This window comes from Hyperolius riggenbachi, chromosome 12, assembly GCF_040937935.1.
Source record: "Hyperolius riggenbachi isolate aHypRig1 chromosome 12, aHypRig1.pri, whole genome shotgun sequence".
Classification (NCBI taxonomy): domain Eukaryota; kingdom Metazoa; phylum Chordata; class Amphibia; order Anura; family Hyperoliidae; genus Hyperolius; species Hyperolius riggenbachi.
In genome coordinates, this window is record NC_090657.1 from 223,522,348 (window position 1) to 223,547,371 (window position 25,024).

Sequence of the window (25,024 nt, forward strand, 5' to 3'; positions counted from 1 at the left end):
AGTGATGACAGTGCCAGGAGCCAATGAAAGCGGCTCCTGACCGGCTCACAGAGCTCTGCCGTCTTATAGACGCACCTGACAATTTGCACCATACATTATGGCTGCGGGGAGCCCCCAAAAACACTCTCAGTATAGGTAGGTAGCCAGGTATAGGTGCCCCCAGTATAGGTTGGCCAGGTACTCTCTTCACTTCCTGTTTCTGCCTGGTGCAGCCCCCAGACTTCTGCCTCCTGAGGAAGTCGCCTGTAAGGGTTTTTTCGCCTCCTCTGGATCAACAGGGATATGTGAGGGAGCAGGCTGGTGTTGTACTTATACTGGTTGAACTCGATGGACGTATGTCTTTTTTCAACCAAAATAACTATGTAACTATGTAACTTGGCATCATGGGTGGACCGGGCCTGGGCTCACCCTGCTGTCAGTTTACCAGCGGTGCAATAATATAGACGGCCTGGCTGGACTGGAGAAATCTCACAGCTGGTGACACGCTTCTCTGTACCCCAAATTCAGGGCAGTGACTCAAATAGCAAAATGTGGATGACAAACATGATTAAAACACCTTACAGGGGCGTAGCAATAGGGGGTGCGGAGGTTGCGACCGCATCAGGGCCCTTGGGCCAGAGGAGCCCCGGGGGGCCTACATCTCAAACACAGTATTAGCTCTCTATTGGTCCTGTGCTCATAATAATCACTTTTATAGATACTTTGAATAGTGGTAATCATTAACAAACTGTTCCCATCCCCTTCTTGCTCCTCTGACACTGTAGTTGCCATTGGCAGGTTTTGGTGCGCCGTATCAATTGTTATGTATAGAGTGCTTGGGGGGCCCCATTGTAAAACTTGCATCGGGGCCCACAGCTCCTTAGCTACGCCACTGACACCTTATCAGGAATGGAAGTACCCATGTTCTCGTTATTACTGGGTCACTGGGAGCCCAAAGTCTGGAGACCCCCCTCCCCCTTCCCCCGCTCAGAAGAAGATTGCTAGCTTCAAAACCTACCTCAGTTTCTGGTCGCTATCGGCAGCCCGGCACTTGTAGAGTGTTGCGTTTCTGATAAACAGGAGAGGCAGGGCGGCTGTGTCACAGGAAGTTGTGATGCGCCATCATATAGCACAGAGGAAACCACAAGAAATGCGCTTTCTGCCTCCCCAGCCAGACATACCAGGAACTTCTGTGCAGGGTGACAGAGCTGAGCGATGGCAAACCTGATGAGTGAGATGTAGATCCGCCACACAGAAGGCCTACAATGTGAGGACACTGACCCCCAATACGAGCTGCAAGGTAAGCTGCACAGATCACTGGGGGACAGTGGGATTTAAAAGGAACTCGAGGTGAGAGGGATACACAGGCTGCCATATGTAATTCCCTTTAACCACTTGAGGACTGCAGTGTTAAACCCCCCTGAAGACCAGGCTAATTATTGCTAAATTGGCCACTGCAGCTTTAAGGCCAAGCTGCAGGGCCGCACAACACAGCACATGAGTAATCCCCCCCTCCTTTTCCCCCCATCAACAGAGCTCTCTGCTGGTGGGGTCTGATCGCTCCGCGGTTGTTTATTTAACTTTTTATAAATATTTATTTTATTTATTTTGTAATAAATTTTGCTTTTTTTAAATTTATTTTCCCCTGCTCCCTCCCTCCCTCCCCCCGCCAGCCAATCAGGGTGATCAGCTGTCATAGGCTTCAGCCGATCACTCCCCAGCCTCAGGAGGGGACAGCCGTGCCACACACCTGTCCCCAGTACATCGCTGCTGCCGATCGCAGCACTGTACAAGTAAATAGACGTCGATCACGCCGCGACTGCCGCTCAGAGACTGAAGGCGGGGCGGAGCTCTGCCCCTCGAGCAGGAGATGCACGCGCAGCCTGCACGCGATCTCCTGCAAAGTGCAGCCACAGGACTTGACGTCAATTGGTGTTAGGTGGTCCTGGGGCTGCCGCCGCGGTCACGCCCATTGGCATACCCATAAATGTACTGTAATATGTACGAACAGAGGCGCCAAGCAGAGTAAAACAATGTTCTAAAAATGATAAAAAGAGGGAAGTCAAGGTGGACTTACCTCCCTCTGGTAGTGGACATATACTCAAATGCAGAGTAAAAAATATACAATTTATTCACAGCTCCATAAAATCACAACGCGTTTCGCGGTCAACAGTCCCGCTTCATCAGGCAGTACATGAGCATATAAAACTGGTTCAGGTCCATAAAGCGTGTGTACGTTTCTCCCAGAATAAAATGCACTGTAAATGTCTTTTTTCCTATGCTGTTGTCACTAATAGTAAGCAGTGAAAATCTGACAGGTTTTGGACTAGTACCTCTCCTCATGGGGGATTCACAGTTATTTCTTTATTTACAAAAGCACGTATTCCTCAATCCAACTGTCAAAATGGCATGAAAATAAGTAGGAAAGCTAACTAACTGAACGATTGCGTACAAACTGCGACAAAACGGTTGAGAACAGTGGCCCCCAGTCACACAATAGAGAGCTCCTCGGACACAATTGTCATCTGTGTCCCTGGAAATCATCAGTGCGTGGTGACGAGGGTGACAGTCATTTCTCAAGAACTCTCTGGTGACTTTTGAGGGAAGTGACAGCAGAGGACATTGCGGAGGTGACTGGGGTTGGGGGTGATGCCTGTCCAGGATCTCAAGTGAGTAAACAGCCTGATACACACGTCCAGTTTTCATTGGCTGATTGTACCATTTTTGTGTAGTATGAGAACTTACCTGCGCAAATTCAATCTCTTAGTTAGTATTCAAAATCTATTGGCCCCCATACGACATGGAGGTGGTAACATTGGTCAGTGGTTGGCCAATAAAAGTGGATGTGTGTATGCACCCCTAGGGGCTCCTTATTGCATAATCTGCTTCCTGGTCTATATGCACTGTGACTGATGTGGGTTACAGGAGCCACACACCGCACGGCTGCACATTTTTTGTACTGCATCGCGCATTGCAAAGCTAATAGTGGCAGATCGTGATCAATATTAAGGTGGCCATTAATGATGCAATTCAGGGATGCTCATCCAGATTTCAGGTACCCGAATTATCCAGAAATCCAAACGTTTTTCTGGTATCCAAACTCTGATACGGATTCCAGATAGCTGGATAAATCCGGTATGCACTATCAAAGCGAATCCGGATACATATTAGGTATCCGTAAATCTGTCCAGATACCTAGTTCGAGTACCTGATCCAGATAGCGTAACCACGGAGATGTCGTCCATGACGTCATTGAGCCAATCAGAGGGCTCCCAGCCGAAGCTCTAGCAACCAATCACAGAGGGGAACCCTGGCCAGCCCCTCCAGTATATAAGGCGAGCGCCATGATGAGAATCTCGTCCTTGCTTGTGACTGCTCACTGAGAGACATCTCCAGTGCTGTTGGCTAAGCCAGTGCTGTATTACTGTGCTAAACCTTGCGTTTTTGCTCCTAAACACTTGTACTGCACCAGTATGTTATTGTTTTTTAGTTAGCTAGCTTGTATTTTGATTTTAGTCAGTGTGACAGTCAAGTCTCAGTGCTGCAGCTGCTAGGCTGGGTTAGGGCCTGCTGTGTGCACAGGCTAGTCCTGCTGCCAGCCTTAGCTACAGTACAGCTTGTAATAATAATAATAATAATAATCCGAACATTTGTAAAGCGCTTTTCTCCTGTCGGACTCAAAGCGCTCAAGAGCTGCAGCCACTGGGACGCGCTCAAGAGGCCACCCTGCAGTGTTAGGGAGTCTTGCCTTGAACTCCTTACTGAATAGGTACTTGACCTAGCCAGGATTCGAACCCTGGTCTCCCATGTCAAAGGCAGAGCCCTTAACCAGTACACTATCCAGCCACTGTTTGTAGGTTATTAGGGATTAGGTTGCTGTACTACTAACTTTTTTTTGTGTATTATACCTCCCCACATAAACAATTGCTGTTTTTCTTTAAAAAAAAACATGATGCTTCATGCATCATTTACTATAACAGACATTTTGGAAGCAATGTAAAGGCCAGTTCCGGATTTCAGTCCGGATTCCGGATTTCCCGGGTAATGGGTTCGGATATCTGTATAGACTCGGATTTCCGAACGGTTCGAATCCAGATATCTGGATTTATCCAGATTTTTTGCTATCCGGATCCGGAACAACCCGGGTATCAAAAAGAGGTATCCGAACACCACTAATGCAATTTACCAAATGATCGTTCATGAACGATTCTTCACAAGAACGATCAGAAATAATAGTTTGGGACCACTAATAGACAAAACTCTCCCAACCAATCTAATCAGATTGAGGGGCCTCGATCCGAAAATCGGATTGATTTTATTAATTTGATCGGATTGGTTAGGTTTTCTTCCATTATTGGTCACAAACGATCATTTCTAATCGTTCATACATAAACATTTGGCAAATTATTATTATTATTATTTTATTTATATAGTGCCAGCATCTTCCGTAGCGCTGTACATAATACAAACAAATAATGGGGAACAAATATACATAAGAAATACAAGACACTGTACAGTCATGACATTGAATAGTAGAAATACAAATACATACATAGTTGATGTGTAGTTGGTACATGTGCATTTGTTAAAATTACAGCAGTATGAGAAACACTAGGAGGAGGTCCCTGCCCTTGCAAACTGATAGTCTAGAGCAGGCATGGGCAAACTTGGCCCTCCAGCTGTTAAGGAACTACAAGTCCCACAATGCATTTGCCTTTATGAGTCATGACTGTGGCTGTCAGACTCCTGCAATGCATTGTGGGACTTGTAGTTCCTCGACAGCTGGAGGGCCAAGTTTGCTTATGCCTGGTCTAGAGGGTAGTGGGGAGGAAACAATAGGGAGGGAAGCACCAGGGGTTAGTAGGTAAGGCAGTGTGCCTTCTGTGCTGCCTATAGCAAATTATAGGCTTGTCTGAACAAGTGTGTTTTTAGAGTACGTTTTTAAAGTGGACCCAAACTAAAAATACAACATTTCAGAAATAAAATCTATTTTCTAAATTATAATAACAACTAGCAGCCTTTCTTCAGCTGCATGATGACAAATATATAATATTTTACACATATTGGAGACACCCCTCCCTTCCTTTCATATTGCCGGCAAATAATCCGGCAAACTGGTGGAGTAGGTGGTATTCGGCAATGGAGGAATTGCTAATGGCTGCCACCTGTATAACCCTAGTTATGCAAAGAGGAGGGTGAAAAGCATGCACTGAAATGCTCATAGGCTTGAAGGAGTGTTTATTTATCTTTGTATGTGTCAGAGTGGTGCAACTAAATATTTTGAATTAAAAAAATGTTTGGTTTGGGTCCACTTTAAGGTTTCCAGACTCGTGGCATGACGAACCGGCTGAGGGAGAGAGTTCCAAATGAAAGGGGCAGCCTGTGAGAAGTCCTGGATGTGAGAGCAAGAGCAGGCGACTAGGCTAGAAGACAAAAGGGTCTCCTGTGAGGAACGGAGGGTATACAGAGGTATCTGGAGATTAAAGTGGAAATGTATGGAGGTGATAGCTTGTGTAGAGCTTTGTATGCAAGTGTGAGAAGTTTAAACTGGAACCTTTGGGCAACTGGTAACCAATGGAGGGATTGGCAGAGAGGGGCTGCCTCAGAGGAATGTGAGGAGAGGTGGATGAGGTGGGCAGCAGAGGTCAGTAGGGATTGGCAGAGAGGGGCAGCACCAGAGGAGCGGGAGGAGAGGTGGATGAGATGAGCAGCAGAGGTCAGTAGGGATTGGCAGAGAGGGTGTGATAGCAAAGAAATGAACAGTGCTACTTAAAAACAGATGAGTGCTTACCTGCAAAAAAGTGCACACCCCACTCATGGGATTCAAATACACAATGAGCATACACATGACCTGTCTACCACTTGGAGGATGTTAGTTTCACTAACAATTTGCAATTTGTTAGGTACTTGTCCCTCCCACTGTCGAAGAAGTCTTTCCTCCATGGGAGGGGACCTAACACTAACTAAATTCTACCTATGCATATGCATAGCCTGGGCGCGCTACCAGTAAAATTGAGAATTGCGCAAAAAAAGTGGGATCAGCGCATCACCAGGCCGCCTCTGAATGGCCTCAGCTCAGAGATGTGCTGAGCCCCCCCAGAAACTGCAAACGCACCTTGAACCCAAACAGAGGCTCTGCATATACACCAAAGGAAAACTATTAAGTGGGAGCAGCTGACCAGAAATAAATCAATCAAACATAGCAAAGAAATGAACAGCGCTACTTAAAAACAGATGAGTGCTTACCTGCAAAAAAGTGCACACCCCACTCATGGGATTCAATGTTCATTTCTTTGCTATGTTTGATTGATTTATTTCTGGTCAGCTGCTCCCACTTAATAGTTTTCCTTTGGTGTATATGCAGAGCCTCTGTTTGGGTTCAAGGTGCGTTTGCAGTTTCTGGGGGGGCTCGGCGCATCTCTGAGCAGAGGCCATTCAGAGGCGGCCTGGTGATGCGCTGATCCCACTTTTTTTGCGCGATTCTCAATTTTACTGGTAGCGCGCCCAGGCTATGCATATGCATAGGTAGAATTTAGTTAGTGTTAGGTCCCCTCCCATGGAGGAAAGACTTCTTCGACAGTGGGAGGGACGAGTACCTAACAAATTGCAAATTGTTAGTGAAACTAACATCCTCCAAGTGGTAGACAGGTCATGTGTATGCTCATTGTGTATTTGAATCCCATGAGTGGGGTGTGCACTTTTTTGCAGGTAAGCACTCATCTGTTTTTAAGTAGCGCTGTTCATTTCTTTGCTATGTTTGATTGATTTATTTCTGGTCAGCTGCTCCCACTTAATAGTTTTCCTTTGGTGTATATGCAGAGCCTCTGTTTGTGTTCAAGGTGCGTTTGCAGTTTCTGGGGGGGCTCAGCGCATCTCTGAGCTGAGGCCATTCAGAGGCGGCCTGGTGATGCGCTGATCCCACTTTTTTTGCGAGAGAGGGTGTGATGATTTGCTCAGCTGCCTGTGCAGGGAGGCAGCTTTCTGACCATTGTGTAGGTTTGCATGCTGCAGGACTCTGGAAAGAAGAGCTTCTGTCAGTTTTGCAGCTTGTGCTTGCAGAGGAATTTGCATACGTTGTCATGCAAATTGCCTGGCCACATTCATTGGAGGCGTGTACTATAAGTACTATGTCTTTCCCACAATGCTTCGCTGGTCATAAGGAGTCTTCCTGTGAAACACTCTGGAGAGTGTCAGCCATGCTCTTGGTTTGAAGATCAGCTTAGAGTAATTCCTGGAAACTGTGCTAGGCAGATTCCCTAAGTGCAGTTAGGATTGTTTATCTGTTTGTTTGTTCTGTTGCTGTTGTCCTGTCCCAGCGGTGGTGGACAGGAAATGGTTCTGATCTCTGTTCTTGGAGTATAGCTGGTGCAGCGGTTGCTACCAGCTATCTCTTCTGTTCTGTCTCCTGGGATCGCGCTAGCCACTTTTCGCTAGCGCTGTGGATCGTTCTGTTCTGTCTCCTGGGATCGCGCTAGCCACTTTTCGCTAGCGCTGTGGATCCTTCTGTTCTGTCTCCTGGGATCGCGCTAGCCACTTTTCGCTAGCGCTGTGGATCCTTCTGTTCTGTCTCCTGGGATCGCGCTAGCCACTTTTCGCTAGCACTGTGGATCCTTCTGTTCTGTCTCCTGGGATCGCGCTAGCCACTTTTCGCTAGCGCTGTGGATCCTTCCGTTCTGCTACTCTGTACCTGGATCACACTCGCTTCTCGCTAGTGCTGTGGATTCTATCTCTCGCTTGTCCCTGTTTTCATGTGTCTGTCTTGTCTGCTACAGACGCTTGCAGGAGGCTCGGTGAGGTAACCGTTAAGCAAGCGTTCGCGTCCTCTGTTTCATGTTTGTCTGTCGATGGTTAGTTAGGCGTGCTTGTCTCTATTGTGCTTATCCTGTGGAGACCGCGCATAACCGCGTGCACTGTTGCGAATGAGTGCGGTGTTCGCGGTTAGCTAGCGTTTGTTATTTTCCGTATCTTCTCATTGTATGATTTGCTGTGCCTTTGCTATTCTCGTGCTCCGCCTTGCTGTAGCCTTGTGTCACGTCTGGCGATCGCACCTCTCGCGATCGCGTTCCTGCTTCGTATCTGCTATGGTGTGTGCACAGTCGCGGGTTGGCGACTAGTTTTATGCACACACACACAATCTGTCTCTGTGTTCACTCTCAATCGCTTCTCTTGCGATTACGGTTCTTCCCTTCGTACAATTCCTGTCTGGCGTGTGTGGTAGAGCAGAGGAGCTGTTCCTCTGCACTCCACAGCTCCACCTGCCGTCAGGAATTTCCCTCTGCAGGTGCATTGCACCTACTGCTGGGTTCCTGCAAATTTAAACGCTTGTGGAGGAAATCCGCCGTGTCAGCGCACGTCTGGTGCGCTGACGACGGAGACGATTCCACATTCGTTACAGAGGGGCTGCCTCAGAGGAGTGGGAGGAGAGGTGGATGAGATGGGCAGCAAAGGTCAGTAGGGATTGGCAGAGAGGGGCAGCACCAGAGGAGCGGGAGGAGAGGTGGATGAGATGAGCAGCAGAGGTCAGTAGGGATTGGCAGAGAGGGGCTGCCTCAGAGAAGCGGGAGGAGAGGTGGATGAGATGGGCAGCAGAGGTCAGTAGGGATTGGCAGAGAGGGGCAGCACCAGAGGAGCAGGAGGAGAGGTGGATGAGATAAGCAGCAGAGGTCAGTAGGGATTGGCAGAGAGGGGCAGCACCAGAGGAGCGGGAGGAGAGGTGGATGAGATGAGCAGCAGAGGTCAGTAGGGATTGGCAGAGAGGGGCAGCACCAGAGGAGCGGGAGGAGAGGTGGATGAGACAGGCAGCAGAGGTCAGTAGGGATTGGCAGAGAGGGGCAGCATCAGAGGAGCCGGAGGAGATGTGGATGAGGCGGGCAGAAGAGGTCAGTAGGGATTGGCAGAGAGGGGCTGCCTCAGAGGAGCGGGAGGAGAGGTGGATGAGATGGGCAGCAGAGGTCAGTAGGGAGTGACAGAGAGGCACAGCATCAGAGGAGCGGGAGGAGAGGTTGATGAGGCAGGCAGCAGAGGTCAATAGGGATTGGCAGAGAGGGGCAGCACCAGAGGAGCGGGAGGAGAGGTGGATGAGATGGGCAGCAGGGGTCAGTTGGGATTGGCAAAGATGGGCAGCACCAGATGAGTGGGAGGAGAGGTGAATGAGACTGGCAGCAGAGTTTAGTAGGGACTGGGGAGGTGCCAGGCTGTTTTTTGGTAGACCACAGAGTAGAGTGTTACAGTAGTCAAGACAGGAGATGATTGCATCATTAGTGGCCACCTTCAGATCAGATTGCAGAGAGGTACAATTCATATCAGCGAGGTTTGACTGATGTCCCTGATCTACTACAAATTGTACAGTGTGTGGCCCCTTCATAGTGTTCACATACGGAACAGGACGGAAATTATGCTATAAGGGACCCCTCCAGCCCCTATGGGTGCATACACACATCCACTTTTTATTGGCCAACCACTGACCATTGTTACCACCTACTTGTAGTATAAGGGCCAATAGATTTTGAATACTAATTACAGATGGAACAGTGTAAGTAAATTCTCGTACAATGTGAAAGGGGTAAAATTGGCCAATGAAAATTGGACATGTGTGCCAGACTGTTTGCTCAGTTGAGTTTGTGGATAGTCATAACCCCCCCCCCCCCATCACCTCCGCAATGTCCTCTGATGTGACTTCCCTGAAATGTACGGTTCTTGTGAAATGACTGTCACCATCGTCACCACTCGCTAGACGCGCTCTGATGATTTCCAGGGACACAGATGACCATTGTGGCCGAGGAGCTCACTGCTCTACACATAATACTCTATTGTGACTCTGAATCACTCTCTACGCGAGAGCGTCCCTCCGGGATATCTGCGTGAAGAAGCAGCAGCAGCAGCACCACGGGCCGGACGCAGGAAGCGGGCCGGACGCTAGTAGCCTGCTGCTCCTCTCCTGACGTTAGTACCGGTAACATGATCTGCGCACGGCACACTAAAACATACTGTAATGATCGCTGCTGCAGCAGGTGTTGCTGGAAGTAGTAGTGCTGCAGCTCAGGCAGTTCTGATGTCTTTCCATGCAAGCTGCATAGCTGTGTCTGTCTTTTCCTGCTGTCAGCTTGTGACTGATTATCATTCACCTGTGTGGGAATCTGCATGTCTGCTCCTATTGGATGACCTCAGTATAAAGATCTGCTTCCTGCAGGGTTTCCTTGGGTTTTCATAGCTTCAGCTTAAGCCTGTCTTGCTGTCGCTTCAGCCCTCGATCGTGTTTCTTGTTCTAAAGATACTTTGCTGGTCTTTGCATCAAATATTGGTTCATTGCCAATATATATGCATACCAGCACGTTTATTATTTTCCTTGTATTTGTGTTACGTTGATACATCAGTGTCGCTGATGTATACGTACACGAACTGTTTATATCCTGTGTGCAGTTAGTCAGCTTTCCAGCACGTTTTGGTAGGTTGCGCGTACCGTGACCACCCGTGCTGAGCTAGTATCCTGCTCCTGGTTCTGTTTGTGGATTGCGTTCATCTCTGCGAAGAGATAACGAATCCTTCTGAATCCTGTTCTGTTACCGTTTGTGGATTGCGTTCATCTCTGCGAGGAGATAACGAATCCTTCTGAATCCTGTCCTGTTACCGTTTGTGGATTGCGTTCATCTCTGCGAAGAGATAACGAATCCTTCTGAATCCTGTTCTGTTACTGTTTGTGGATTGCGTTCATCTCTGCGAAGAGATAACGAATCCTTCTGAATCCTGTTCTGTTACCGTTTGCGGATTGCGTTCATCTCTGCGAAATGATAGCAAATCCTTCTGAGTCCTGTTCCCTGTATTACTCCAGTCCTAGTCAGCGTTCCTGCTTATGTCATATATCGGTTCATTGCCGATATATACATATGTTAGTCAGACGTTACAAATAGTTTCATTAATAGCTGTAATTGTAATACGCTAGGAAAACTTACTTATTGTATATTTGTCTGTGTTACGTTCATCTATCTTGATCCTGCTATTTCCTGACTATCCTGTCCTGTCTTTGTGAGGCACGCCATCGCTGCAATCGCATTGGCTGCCTCATTCCAGTCTGTCTTGTTTTGGACGCTTGCTATCGCTAAGTAGCCGCTAGCTAGCAAGCGTTCATTCTGTCTACCTGTCCTGATCTCCTCAGTTCCGGTTTATGCGCTCAGCGCTACTTTGCGCTGAGACGTTATAACGAAAGCATTGTTTGTGGCTGTCAAATCTGCACCGGCTCTGTGCGCCACAATCTCCTATTGGAGTCAGTCCTCCCCTCCACTATACTAGGGATAGCCTGTTTCCTTGTGCTGGTGTGTGTACCTCCTCCACGCCAGCTCATGCGTTGCATGCTGACTGTGGAGAATACACCACCAAGCCTTACATTATGAAAACCCCATTACCAATCCCCATTGTGGGGGGGATTCCCAGAAAGTATGACACTGTTAATTATGGTTCCTGTTCCTTTAAGAAATTTGAAGAACTTAGCTCTGAAACAGAAAATGAGTTTTTCTCTGAATGTGCCAGGTTCCTGGCCAATCCTGATCTCCAAGTGACTCCTGTTTCAACCTGGGCACTCCAACTAAGTTATATTTTGTTTAAAGGGGAATTATTCCAGTGGGCATTTGATGTTCTCAATCATTCCGATTTGAAATAGAGACCGCTGGAATTTCTAGCGTTTGTGATCCATAACTGGTTGCGCATAGATCCATTGCCTTTTCCTCTTAATGAACTCCTGGCAGCAGGCCAATCAGCTTCTCCTTCAATTGCTTGCAAAAATGTTCAGCAAGCAGAAAGTATTACTGATAATTTTCCTGCAGCCTTGAATAAATCACCAAAAACAGCAGGGTCTAAGGCAAAACGCAGACGTTCTAAGAAACGTGTCCGATCTGCAGAGTCGTTATCCTTAGCGACTGAGACCTATAATGAGATTCTGCCATTAACAGATAATGAAATGCAATTGTCTTTCAGGGGAGTTAAATGGACTTATGAAACTACTAATGAACTTTCCTCCCTGGCTAGGGAAAATAAAGATTTTTGTTTAAAAGAATTATCTGAGTATGATTATGAGGAGATATTACAGAGTATTGAACAAATTAACTTATTTGTGAAGCAAGGAAAGTTTGCATACACTACAGTTCAGCACTTGCTACAGGTATTGGAGATTCTTAGGAATAAGGAATCTGCCAATCACCTGCTAATTAACCCAATATATGTCCCTGCTACAATCATATCTGCAAACCATGATCTGCCTGTTAAGTATGCTTGGAACCCTCCATTTGAGAAAGGAGAGATGGAAGCTCTGGTCAATGAATGGAAGAATGATTCAAGTTCATTTTGTCAATTTTACAGTGCAAAAAGTGAATTAGTATTGAATGCATGCATTAAGTCTGCCTATAACCTAATAAAAACTGGTGTGTGTGGGTATGACTTTGTGGCTCCATTGATTGATGTGTGGGAACTGATTTTGGATGATTTTTATGTGACTCCGAATTCGCAAATTTGGCGTTCTGACCCGCCTGCTTCAGCACCTTTGGCTGATTCAGCAGGTGATTCGGAGCTCTTTTTGTGTGAAATTGAAGTTCCTGCAATTCCACCCTGTACCATGGATAACTCAGTGTTACTTACCAGTAAAACAGAAGCCACTGATACATTCTTAACCTTGCCCTGCGCAAATTTCTCAGCAGAGAATCCAGAGGTCCTGCTGACTTCCGAGTCCAGCCTAGCCAGTACTCATGACTCTTTGTTCAGTGAAACAGACACCAGAAAAATCTTGCCTGCCTCTGCAAACACTTCTGCAGAAATTACCTGTGTTAATAAAGTTCAACTCCTGTCTGATCCAGCAGATGCCAATAGATGCACTACATCAGTTTTCGAGTCCCAGCAATCCTGTCTAGAAACCTCAGAACCCCAGCATCTGAATTTTCCAATTTTACAAATGAATGGTGATTCAGATGCGCAAACATTGTGTCTTGATCTTCCTGTTTCTACACCTCGCTCTAGTTTCGTGAATAGCTCAGAGCATCTGCTATGTGAACCTGAAATCGCAGAATTATTACCTTGTTCAGAAAATGTTCCAGTAAATTTGCCCTGTACCATGAATTGTGCAGTAGATCTCTCCAATGAAACTCAGGTCACAGAATCATTATACTGTCCAGCAGGTGCTTCCATGGTTTTGCCCTGCAATATGGACTGTTCAGTGATCCTGTCCAGTGAAGCTGTGGTCGCAGAGTCTTATGCTTCACCCAGTACTTTGGATACTTCAAACCCTCTAGCAGAGGAGTCTGAGGCACTGCTTACCTCCGTTGGTGTTGCAGTAATATTCACTTGTCTAGCAGCTGTTTTGGAATTACAGTCTGCCCTAATAAAACTTGATGAATTTCTGCCCAGCAAAGCAGAAGCCATTGAAATATTGTCCTCGTCAGCAAGTGTGTTAGATACCTTGCCCTGTACACAGTCTGATTTAACCAATGTTGTTGAGTCCCTCTCCAGTGTTGTAACAGCCGAGGAACTCCAGCCCTGTCCTCTGAATGTTTCAGAAGTCTTGCCCTGTAACATGGATAATTCTGATTCTCTGGTCAAAATAATAGAAATCTCAGAATTTCAGTCCAGTCTGATGAGTGTTCCTGAAACCCAGCCCTGTATCCTGAAAGATTCTGGTTCTCTGGCCGCTGTGGCAGAGGTTCCAGAGTCCCCTTCCTGTCCAGGGAATTCCTCAGTTTTGCCTAGTCCAGTGGGGGCTGCTGCAATACTGACTTGTTCTGCAGCGCCTCATGAGCTCCAATCCAGTGTATTAGATGAGTCTCTGTCCAGTCCAGAGGTAGTTGTGGAGTCCCTATCTGGTTCAGTGCATACATCAGAAGATTTGTCCTGTCTTGTTAGTGCCCCTGAATCTGATTTGTTACTGACTTTGCTGGAATCAGCGACATCTAAGTCTGATCCTGCATTCTCGTGTAAAAGTCCAGTAGTTGCGAAGTCTAGTCATGATGATTTTTTTTTGGCCAGTCCTGGTTTTGGTCCTGTCTTGGCTGACCCTGAGGTTCACAGTTCCTTGACATGCCCAGAGGTTTCTCTTGTGCCAGTGTGCCCAGATGTTCTTTGTGTGCCAGAATGCCCAAGTGTGTCTAAGGTGTTAGCGTGCTCTGATGCTTCCTTAGTGGGAACATGTTCTGATGTTGCCAGTCTGCCTGCATGCCCAGAGATGGTTCTGGTCCCTGAAAGCCCTAATCTTGATGTTTGTCCTTGTGGCCCTGACTCGGGAATTGCCCTAGGTTCCATAGGGGTTCTTGATAGTTCTCCATGTGAGCCTAAGGGGCGTTCTGACCTATGGGGATCTCTTTGGAGCTTCAAGGTGTTCTGGGAGGTCTCTGAGAAAACTTGTCCTGGTGCCTTGGACTGGTTCAACAGTGGGTTTTGTGTTGGTAAAGACAGTCCCGGTGGGCATTGCAAAGGCTTTGGCGTTTCTGAACAGTTCCTGGAAGGCGGTGGGTATCGCTCAGGGAGTTTCGGAGGGCTTTCTTCTGGAAATCATGGTTCTGATGGGTGTCACACTGGGGCTTGTAGTACTGATGGGCATGGTTCTGTAGGTTCTGGTTCTGATGGGTCCAGTCTTGTGGGGACTGATTCTGGAATTCGGTCTTGCCGGGCTGTCCCGGTCATCATGAATTATCAGTCAGACTGCTTTGTTGGGAATTTCAGTTTTGAAAAGCGTCTGGAATCCGCTTTTAAGGGCGGGGGTACTGTAATGATCGCTGCTGCAGCAGGTGTTGCTGGAAGTAGTAGTGCTGCAGCTCAGGCAGTTCTGATGTCTTTCCATGCAAGCTGCATAGCTTTGTCTGTCTTTCCCTGCTGTCAGCTTGTGACTGATTATCATTCACCTGTGTGGGAATCTGCATGTCTGCTCCTATTGGATGACCTCAGTATAAAGATCTGCTTCCTGCAGGGTTTCCTTGGGTTTTCATAGCTTCAGTTTAAGCCTGTCTTGCTGTCGCTTCAGCCCTCGATCGTGTTTCTTGTTCTAAAGATACTTTGCTGGTCTTTGCATCATATATTGGTTCATTGCCAATATATATGCATACCAGCACGTTTATTATTTTCCTTGTATTTGTGTTACGTTGATACATCAGTGTCGCTGATGTATACGTACACGAACTGTTTATATCCTGTGTGCAGTTAGTCAGCTTTCCAGCACGTTTTGGTAGGTTGCGTGTACCGTGACCACCCGTGCTGAGGTAGTTACCCTGCTCCTGGTTCTGTTTGTGGATTGCGTTCATCTCTGCGAAGAGATAACGAATCCTTCTGAATCCTGTTCTGTTACCGTTTGTGGATTGCGTTCATCTCTGCGAGGAGATAACGAATCCTTCTGAATCCTGTCCTGTTACCGTTTGTGGATTGCGTTCATCTCTGCGAAGAGATAACGAATCCTTCTGAATCCTGTTCTGTTACTGTTTGTGGATTGCGTTTATCTCTGCGAAGAGATAACGAATCCTTCTGAATCCTGTTCTGTTACCGTTTGTGGATTGCGTTCATCTCTGCGAAGAGATAGCGAATCCTTCTGAGTCCTGTTCCCTGTATTACTCCAGTCCTAGTCAGCGTTCCTGCTTATGTCATATATCGGTTCATTGCCGATATATACATATGTTAGTCAGACGTTAAAAATAGTTTCATTGATAGCTGTAATTGTAATACACTAGGAAAACTTACTTATTGTATATTTGTCTGTGTTACGTTCATCTATCTTGATCCTGCTATTTCCTGACTATCCTGTCCTGTCTTTGTGAGGCACGCCATCGCTGCAATCGCATTGGCTGCCTCATTCCAGTCTGTCTTGTTTTGGACGCTTGCTATCGCTAAGTAGCCGCTAGCTAGCAAGCGTTCATTCTGTCTACCTGTCCTGATCTCCTCAGTTCCGGTTTATGCGCTCAGCGCTACTTTGCGCTGAGACGTTATAACGAAAGCATTGTTTGTGGCTGTCAGATCTGCACCGGCTCTGTGCGCCACAATCTCCTATTGGAGTCAGTCTTCCCCTCCACTATACTAGGGATAGCCTGTTTCCTTGTGCTGGTGTGTGTACCTCCTCCACGTCAGCTCATGCGTTGCATGCTGACTGTGGAGAATACACCACCAAGCCTTACACATACTAGAATTGATTCCCCCCTCGAAAAATACAAAAACATATACTTATATATGCCGTGCTGATCCTCTGCCTCTAAGGGCCAGTTCACACTTGCTTAAAGGGAAGGTTCAGGGTGAGGGAAAAAAAATAAAAATAAAAATCCACTTACCTGGGGCTTCCTCCAGCCCGTGGCAGGCAGGATGTGCCCTTGGCGCCGCTCCGCAGGCTCCCGGTGGTCTCCAGTGGCCGACCCGACCTGGCCAGGCCACCGGAGTAGCAGAACTACTGAGCCTGCGCAGTACAGCCCGGAGGACGTCTGATGACGTCATCGCGCCCGCGTGAAACGCAGATTGGAGCGCAGAAGAAGCCCGACCTGGCCGCCGGCCTGGCCAGGTCGGGTCGGCCACCGGAGACCACCGGGAGCCTGCGGAGCGGCGCCGAGGGCACCTCCTGCCTGCCACGGGCTGGAGGAAGCCCCAGGTAAGTGGATTTTTATTTTTTTTTCCCTCACCCTGAACCTTCCCTTTAAAAAACGTACCAGTTCGGGACTTTTTTAAGCTGCACTGAAACTCAAGAAAGCAGATCCTATGTTAAAAAACACAGATCCATTCGCTAAACGGAACGCAGAAGCCCAACTTGGCACATTTTCCTGGACCGGATGGGAAAATGTGTCCAATGTTGGACCAATGAAAAATTCCCCCTGTTGCTGGGTAGAATTGTCTTACTGCAGTCTATGGAGAGCCGCAGCAACTAGCAGGACAAGTGAGCGGCGATGTTTACGGGCCAGGTGATCAACGCAGAAGCGGACGCAGAGCGGACGGGGTGCAGACGCGGACCAGACGGGTTAAATTGTTGCAAGTAGATACAAAATGGACAGAAGGCCTCCCCCTTGCGGATGCGCTTACCATTTCCGTTCTGCATCTGCCTAAGTGTGAACTGGCCCTAATACATTTAGCCGTAGCCCCTGAACAAGCATGCTGCAGATCAGATGCTCTGACAGAAATGTGACTGGATTAGCTGCATGCTCGTTTCAGGGTTGTGATTCAGACACAACTGCAGCCAAAAAGATCAGCAGGACAGCCAGGCAACTGGTATTGTTTAACAGGAAACAAATATGGCAGCCTCCATATACCTCTCACTGCAGGTGTCCTTTAACCATTTCAGCCCCCTGATATTTTTCACCTTCTGCATCAGAGCAATTTTCACCTCCCATTAATTCGCCAATAATTTTATAACTACTTATCACAATTAATTGATCTATATCTTGTTTTTTTTCCACCACCAATATAATTAGGTTTTCTTTGGGTGGTACATTTTGCTAAGAATTATTTTTTTCTAAATGCATTTTCACAGGAATATTACATTATTAGAAATAATACATGCTACCATAATTAAAACCTATGTATTTTATTTTATTTTATTTGCCCATTTGTCCCGGTTATTACACCGTTTACGATAAATTATGTCCCTTTCACAATGTATGGCACCAATATTTTATTTCGAAATAAAAAATATTCGTAATATACCCTCTTCACATGCATATTAAAAAAGTTCAGACCCTTAGGTAACTATTTATGATTTGTTTTTTATTGTAAATTTTTTTTTCATTAAAAATTTTATTTGGGTAATTTTTGGTGTGGGAGGTAAACAGTTTTCATTTTAAATATAATAATGTTTGTTTATTTCATTGAAAAATGTATGTAGATGTAGTTTTACTATTTGGTCACCAGATGGCCACAATCCAAAAACATTTTTTTAGTCCTGGAAGTGAACGCTCTCGCTTTCAGGAAGCATAAAGAGGATGGGTAACTTTTTTTTTTATCACAAAGATGGCGGTTTCTGATTAGAGATGGCCCGAACGGTTCGCCGGTGAACTTGTTTGAGCGAACCGAGGTGAACCGCTAATTTTTTCCCAAAAAGTTTGGGTTCGCATTTTTCCCATAGACTTTAATTGCCCGCCGACTTTAGCGGTTAATATCAAAGTTCCCTTACATAGTAGAAACACCAAATTTGTAGGGTATTTAGAGGGGGGCAGTGACTACAAAAGGAAAAAAAATCAAAAAGACCTTATAGTTTTTGAGAAAATCGATTTTAAAATTCTCCTTCTGACCGTGCGAAAATTAAAACGCCCTCTGACCCAAAATTGCTGGGAATGTTAAGAAGAACTGTGGGAACAAGAGGAATTTTTTTTCAAAAGGACCTTATACTTTTTGAGAAAAACGATTGTAAAGTTTCAAAGGAAAAGTTACAGAGCTGATTCATTTAATTCATTAAAAAGAGCCGATTCATTAAAAAGAACCGGATCATTCATGAACCGGTTAGTAAAGCTTAGAATGCGTCCTGTGCAGGATGTATAGCTTCCGGCTCCCGCTGTCTCTCCCCACCTGCCTTCACCTGTCACCCTCACCTAGGATGGCACCCGGCGCACCTATGGGTGCACCAGGTGCCAGGCTAGGTGAGGCTGAGAGGTGAGTAGGTGGGAAGGACAGCAGGAGCCGGCAGCTATGCGTCCCACAGGACGCATTCTCTGCTATGTGGGGGTCGGCCGAGATCTTCAATCAACTTAATTGAAGATCGCAACATTAGAGGATACTGTAGCCGTGGGACAGTTCCGAGGATATTGTCATGGGAACTTTTTTTTAAAAGGCACAGGTAAGTATTTCTGAAGATCTCAAGATAGAGGATACTGTCGTCGTGGGACATAACAGATTTTAGCGTGGGACTTTTTCCCGAGGATATTGGTGTGGGAACTTTTTCTTAAAGGTACATGTAAGTATTTCTGGTTAATTAAGAACATTAAAGGACTTTTTTCATTGTTGTGTTTTTATTTCATTTAAAGCGGATCCGAGATGAAAAACTAACTATTACAAGTAACTTGTCTATATATCTTATCTAAAGTTTAGATGGTTTACACAGCAAATCTGCTGCAAACAGTTTTAATAGAATATGATTATTTCTTCCTGTGATACAATGACAGCAGCCATGTTGTTTGTAAACATTACACAGAGGCAGGCTTATCTGTATCTTTAGCCATCAGTCTAATCCCCCCTCCTCCCTCCTCCCCTCTGCCTCTGAAATCTCTGGCTAGTAACACCTCCCCCCTCCTCCTCCTGCCCAGACTGAGCTCCCATGAGCCCTTGCTACTGCCAAGGCTCTCTGAAAACCTGTGGGCGTGGCTTTTTTAGTTTATAGGGAATTAGAGTATTAAAACAAAAACAAAAAAGTATTTGACTGGAGGAATGCCCTATAAACAATAGGAAAGGAACACAATTATGCAATGAGTAAAAGTTCACCTCGGATCCACTTTAACCCTTCGTGGAAATGGGTAAGGGGTACTTTGTACACCTATATTCGTTTCTCCTGGGAGGAGGGTGGGCATCTGGGGTCCCTTTCTTAAAGGGGACTCCCAGATAGGGTTGCCGCAATATACCGGTATGACGATATACCGCGGTATGATTGTGCATGGTAATCGTACCGTGCACAATCTCGTTTTACCAGTTTTCAGGGGGCGGGGCTGCCGGGGGGGGGCGGAGTGGAGTAGCTGCGGCGCACGAACAACGGTGGGGATAAATACTCACTTGCCGGCAGCCAGGTCCATCCTCCACACTGTACTGGGCCTCATTGTTCTTCCTGTTCTTGCATCACATTTCCCTGAAACAGCGCCCCCTGGGTGCTATTACAAGGAGATGATGCAAGCAAAAACAGGAAGTAGAATGAAGCCCAGTACACACGCAAGGACTTGGCTGCCAAGTGAGTATTTGTCCCCTCTCCCTCCCTCAAGCTCTCTGTGCTGCGGCCACCTAATTCTAGCTACACCTATACCTGGCTACCTATGCTGCGCCACCTACCACTGGTCAGTTGAATAAAAAGTTGGACGATCTGGACAGCACCATCCAGGGCAGGAACGCTCTGAACACACTCATGAGCTTGGTGAGTATGTTGTGGCGGCTGCGCTCCCGTCAGTGTACGATACAGCAATATACAGATATAGGAAGTGTTTCTGAGCAAAAAAGGTGCCTGGAAAAGAGGGCGAGGGATTGACGCTTGTAGTAAAATTACAGATATTCTATCACCTTAATTCCAATATTAAAATATAGGTAATCTTTACAGAAATTTTACTATGTCTTAACCTATCCCTACTCTCACACAGAACCATCCCTCTAATGATGCCCAACCCTAACCGTAACCACCCCCACCAGTACTGACACCTAACCCTAACCACTCCCACCAGTACTGATACCTAACCCAAACCACTCCCACCAGTATTGATACCTAACCCTAACCACTCCCACCAGTACTGATACCTAACCCTAACCACCTCACCAGTACTGATACCTAACCCTAACCACTCCCACCAGTACTGATACCTAACCCTAACCACCTCACCAGTACTGATACCTAACCCTAACCACTCTCACCAGTACTGATACCTAACCACTCCCACCAGTACTGATACCTAATCCTAACCACTCCCACCAGTACTGATACCTAACCCTAACCACTCCCACCAGTACTGATACCTAACCCTAACCACCTCACCAGTACTGATACCTAATCCTAACCACTCCCACCAGTACTGATACCTAACCCTAACCACTCCCACCAGTACTGATACCTAACCCTAACCACCTCACCAGTACTGATACCTAACCCTAACCACTCCCACCAGTACTGATACCTAACCCTAACCACCTCACCAGTACTGATACCTAACCCTAACCACTCCCACCAGTACTGATACCTAACCCTAACCACCTCACCAGTACTGATACCTAACCCTAACCACTCCCACCAGTACTGATACCTAACCCTAACCACCTCACCAGACACCAGTACTGATACCTAACCACTCCCACCCCCACCAGTACTGATACCTAATCCTAGCCACCCCCACCAGTACTGATACCTAACCCTAACCACTCCCACCAGTACTGATACCTAACCCTAACCACTCCCACCAGTACTGATACCTAACCACTCCCACCAGTACTGATACCTAATCCTAACCACTCCCACCAGTACTGATACCTACCCCTAACCACCCCCACCAGTACTGATACCTAATCCTAGCCACCCCCACCAGTACTGATACCTAACCCTAACCACTCCCACCAGTACTGATACCTAACCCTAACCACCCCCACCAGTACTGATAACATAACAACCCAACAACCCCCTCCCGTGGCGAAAAGGTTAAATCTTGATGCTCGGTGTCATGCCTCGGTGCCCCCGATTTTATCAAGTGTCTCAGTGCGTCCAAATTTCCCTGCTTTGCCACAAATCGCAGCTTTTATAATGCGCCCTTTTTTCCCACAAGATCTCCTGCACCGTTTTCCTGTATCAGATGCAGAAACCAGGAAAATGATTGTAAAGCAGATGTCTTGCATAATTCACTGCATTGTTATCATTATCATACTTCCCAATTTTTTGATATGAGAAAGAGGGACACTTAAACCACGCCCCTTCCGAATCCCTGATCACGCCCCTAGTCACGCATACCATAAAGATTTCATAAGAAAAAATGTGTTTTATAATTCACACCACACTGGTCCTTTCTATCCTGGTGCACTTTCCTTCATATTAACATTTTAAAATTAGTAATATATCAATTTAAAGGATGGGAATAAAGTTTAGAGCTAATTAAACACATTTTTAGTAGAGAAGTACATATATTAACATAGAAAGAGGGACAAATGAGGGGGGGAAAGAGATCGTTGGGAGCTATGTCATTATTGATTTATAAAGTGCTGGCATATTCTGTGGCGTGGCGCTGTACAAAGTAAGAAACAATATGGGGTACATAATAATACAGTGCATTGTGCTGCATGTCACCATGGGGGACAGCCTGCTTCCTGTGCATTGTCTGCTTCCTCTGGCTCCAGCAGTGACACAACAATCGCTACATATTTGCTCTCTAGATTTGCACAACAAAAGTTAAACAAAAGTCAGTGGAACTTTTTGGCTGGACCTTATCCAAAGTATGACATCAGCAGCAGTCAGCTAATCTCCCCTCCCCCGACCACGTGACGCAGGCCCCCCCCCTCCCTGCAGCAGCTGCTACAATGTATCCATGTGCTGCCCAGATATAGCCCTGCATGGCACAGATACAGCAGCTGTACACAAGGCAGATCTATAGCAGGCATGGGACACACAGCTGTGTGAGTTAGTCCTCTGTATACTACAGGCAGCCCTGCATAGAGCATGGGTCAGTCCTGTGTATAGGCAGCCCTGTATAGAGCATGGATCAGTCCTCTGTACACTATAGGCAGCCCTGTATAGAACATGGATCAGTCCTGTGTATACTACAGGCAGCCCTGTATAGAGCATGGGTCAGTCCTGTGTATAGGCAGCCCTGTATAGAGCATGGGTCAGTCCTGTGTACACTACAGGCAGCCCTGTATAGAGCATGGATCAGTCCTCTGTACACCATAGGCAGCCCTGTATAGAGCATTAGTCAGTCCTGTATAGAGCATGGATCAGTCCTGTGTATAGGCAGCCCTGTATAGAGCATGGGTCACTCCTGTGTATAGGCAGCCCTGTATAGAGCATGGATCAGTCCTGTGTATAGGCAGCCCTGTATAGAGCATGGGTCAGTCCTGTATAGAGCATGGGTCACTCCTGTGTATAGGCAGCCCTGTATAGAGCATGGGTCAGTCCTGTGTATAGGGAGCCCTGTATAGAGCATGGGTCAGTCCTGTATATAGGCAGCCCTGTATAGAGCAAGAGTCAGTCCTGTGTATAGGCAGCCCTATATAGAGCATGGGTCAGTCCTGTGTACAGGGAGCCCTGTATAGAGCATGGGTCAGTCCTGTGTATAGGCAGCCCTGTATAGAGCATGGGTCAGTCCTGTGTGTAGGGAGCCCTGTATAGAGCATGGGCCAGTCCTGTGTATAGGCAGCCCTGTATAGAGCATGGGTCAGTCCTGTGTACAGGGAGCCCTGTATAGAGCATGGGTCAGTCCTGTGTGTAGGGAGCCCTGTATAGAGCATGAGTCAGTCCTGTGTATAGGGAGCCCTGTATAGAGCATGGGTCAGTCCTGTGTATAGGTAGCCCTGTATAGAGCATGGGTCAGTCCTGTGTATAGGTAGCCCTGTATAGAGCATGGGCCAGTCCTGTGTATAGGCAGCCCTGTATAGAGCATGGGTCAGTCCTGTGTGTAGGGAGCCCTGTATAGAGCATGAGTCAGTCCTGTGTATAGGGAGCCCTGTATAGAGCATGGGTCAGTCCTGTGTATAGGTAGCCCTGTATAGAGCATGGGTCAGTCCTGTGTATAGGTAGCCCTGTATAGAGCATGGGCCAGTCCTGTGTATAGGCAGCCCTGTATAGAGCATGGGTCAGTCCTGTGTGTAGGGAGCCCTGTATAGAGCATGGGTCAGTCCTGTGTATAGGTAGCCCTGTATAGAGCATGGGTCAGTCCTGTATATAGGCAGCCCTGTATAGAGCATGGGTCAGTCCTGTATATAGGCAGCCCTGTATAGAGCATGGGTCAGTCCTGTGTGTAGGGAGCCCTGTATAGAGCATGGGTCAGTCCTGTGTATAGGTAGCCCTATATAGAGCATGGGTCAGTCCTGTGTACAGGGAGCCCTGTATAGAGCATGGGTCAGTCCTGTGTATAGGGAGCCCTGTATAGAGCATGGGTCAGTCCTGTGTATAGGCAGCCCTGTATAGAGCATGGGTCAGTCCTGTGTGTAGGGAGCCCTGTATAGAGCATGGGTCAGTCCTGTGTATAGGCAGCCCTGTATAGAGCATGGGTCAGTCCTGTGTGTAGGGAGCCCTGTATAGAGCATGGGTCAGTCCTGTGTATAGGTAGCCCTGTATAGAGCATGGGTCAGTCCTGTGTGTAGGGAGCCCTGTATAGAGCATGGGTCAGTCCTGTGTATAGGCAGCCCTGTATAGAGCATGGGTCAGTCCTGTGTGTAGGGAGCCCTGTATAGAGCATGGGTCAGTCCTGTGTATAGGTAGCCCTATATAGAGCATGGGTCAGTCCTGTGTACAGGGAGCCCTGTATAGAGCATGGGTCAGTCCTGTGTGTAGGGAGCCCTGTATAGAGCATGGGTCAGTCCTGTGTATAGGCAGCCCTGTATAGAGCATGGGTCAGTCCTGTGTGTAGGGAGCCCTGTATAGAGCATGGGTCCTGTGTACACTACAGGCATCCCTGTGTAGAGCATGGATCAGTCCTGTGTACACTACAGGCAGCCCTGTATAGAGCATGGATCAGTCCTCTGTACACTATAGGCAGCCCTGTATAGAGCATGGGTCAGTCCTGTGTATAGGCAGCCCTGTATAGAGCAAGAGTCAGTCCTGTGTATAGGCAGCCCTGTATAGAGCATGGATCAGTCCTGTGTATAGGCAGCCCTGTATAGAGCATGGATCAGTCCTGTGTATAGGCAGCCCTGTATAGAGCATGGATCAATCCTGTGTACACTATAGGAAGCCCTGCCTGTGAGTCAGTGTTGTGTCAGTCAGTATTTGCTCCACCTGCTCACACCCAATTCATGACTTTGCCCGGGCAGGTTAGGAGGGGAGGGGAGTCCTCAGGGCGCTCCTCCCCTCTCGCAGCGGAATGGTAGAGCAGGTTTTCAGTGCCTGGAGGGGGTGGATGAGACCAAGCGTCGCGCAGAGGGGCGGGGGGCTGCAGGCAGGGGGATGCGGATCAGGATGTGAGTATAGCGCTGCTCTGGGGTTATATGGATGTCTGGCTGCTCTCTGCTGACTCTCTGTAACTTCTCACCCATCAGCTGACTGCAATGCCTGGCTGTGCCCCCTACAGGAGCCTGAGGACCCCAGCTAGGCACATCTGATCCTGGCACCATGTCTGTCACTTTCCTGGTGGACATCCCGGAGGAGGAGTACAGGTGAGCCAAGAGTGCTTCATACCTGCCCGGGTCATACATGGACAATCCGGGGGAACAGAGATCTGTCCCTGGCACTGTC

General features: G+C 47.3%; 2 protein-coding genes across 5 annotated transcripts in view; one reads left to right on the top strand and one right to left on the bottom strand.

Moving 5' to 3' along the window:
* The window catches only part of TMC8 (transmembrane channel like 8), a 72,023-nt gene extending 70,989 nt beyond the window's left edge, over positions 1 to 1,034 (bottom strand). Inside the window, exon 1 of the mRNA XM_068264304.1 lies at positions 998 to 1,034. The gene's annotated coding sequence lies outside the window, so the exon portion shown is untranslated. The remainder of the gene's footprint in view (positions 1 to 997) is intronic.
* A 120-nt stretch (positions 1,035 to 1,154) lies between these two features.
* TMC6 (transmembrane channel like 6) overlaps positions 1,155 to 25,024 on the top strand; it is a 91,375-nt gene continuing 67,505 nt past the window's right edge. The window contains exons 1-2 of one of the 4 annotated variants that reach the window (XM_068264233.1): positions 1,155 to 1,279; positions 24,829 to 24,945. In XM_068264233.1, the coding sequence (XP_068120334.1) occupies positions 24,902 to 24,945 (44 nt within the window). In that variant the 5' untranslated portion in view covers positions 1,155 to 1,279; positions 24,829 to 24,901. Of the gene's footprint in view, positions 1,280 to 5,431; positions 5,449 to 24,731; positions 24,751 to 24,828; positions 24,946 to 25,024 lie in introns of those variants that run through there. The other 3 variants (XM_068264235.1, XM_068264234.1, XM_068264236.1) reach the window with 3 other exon arrangements.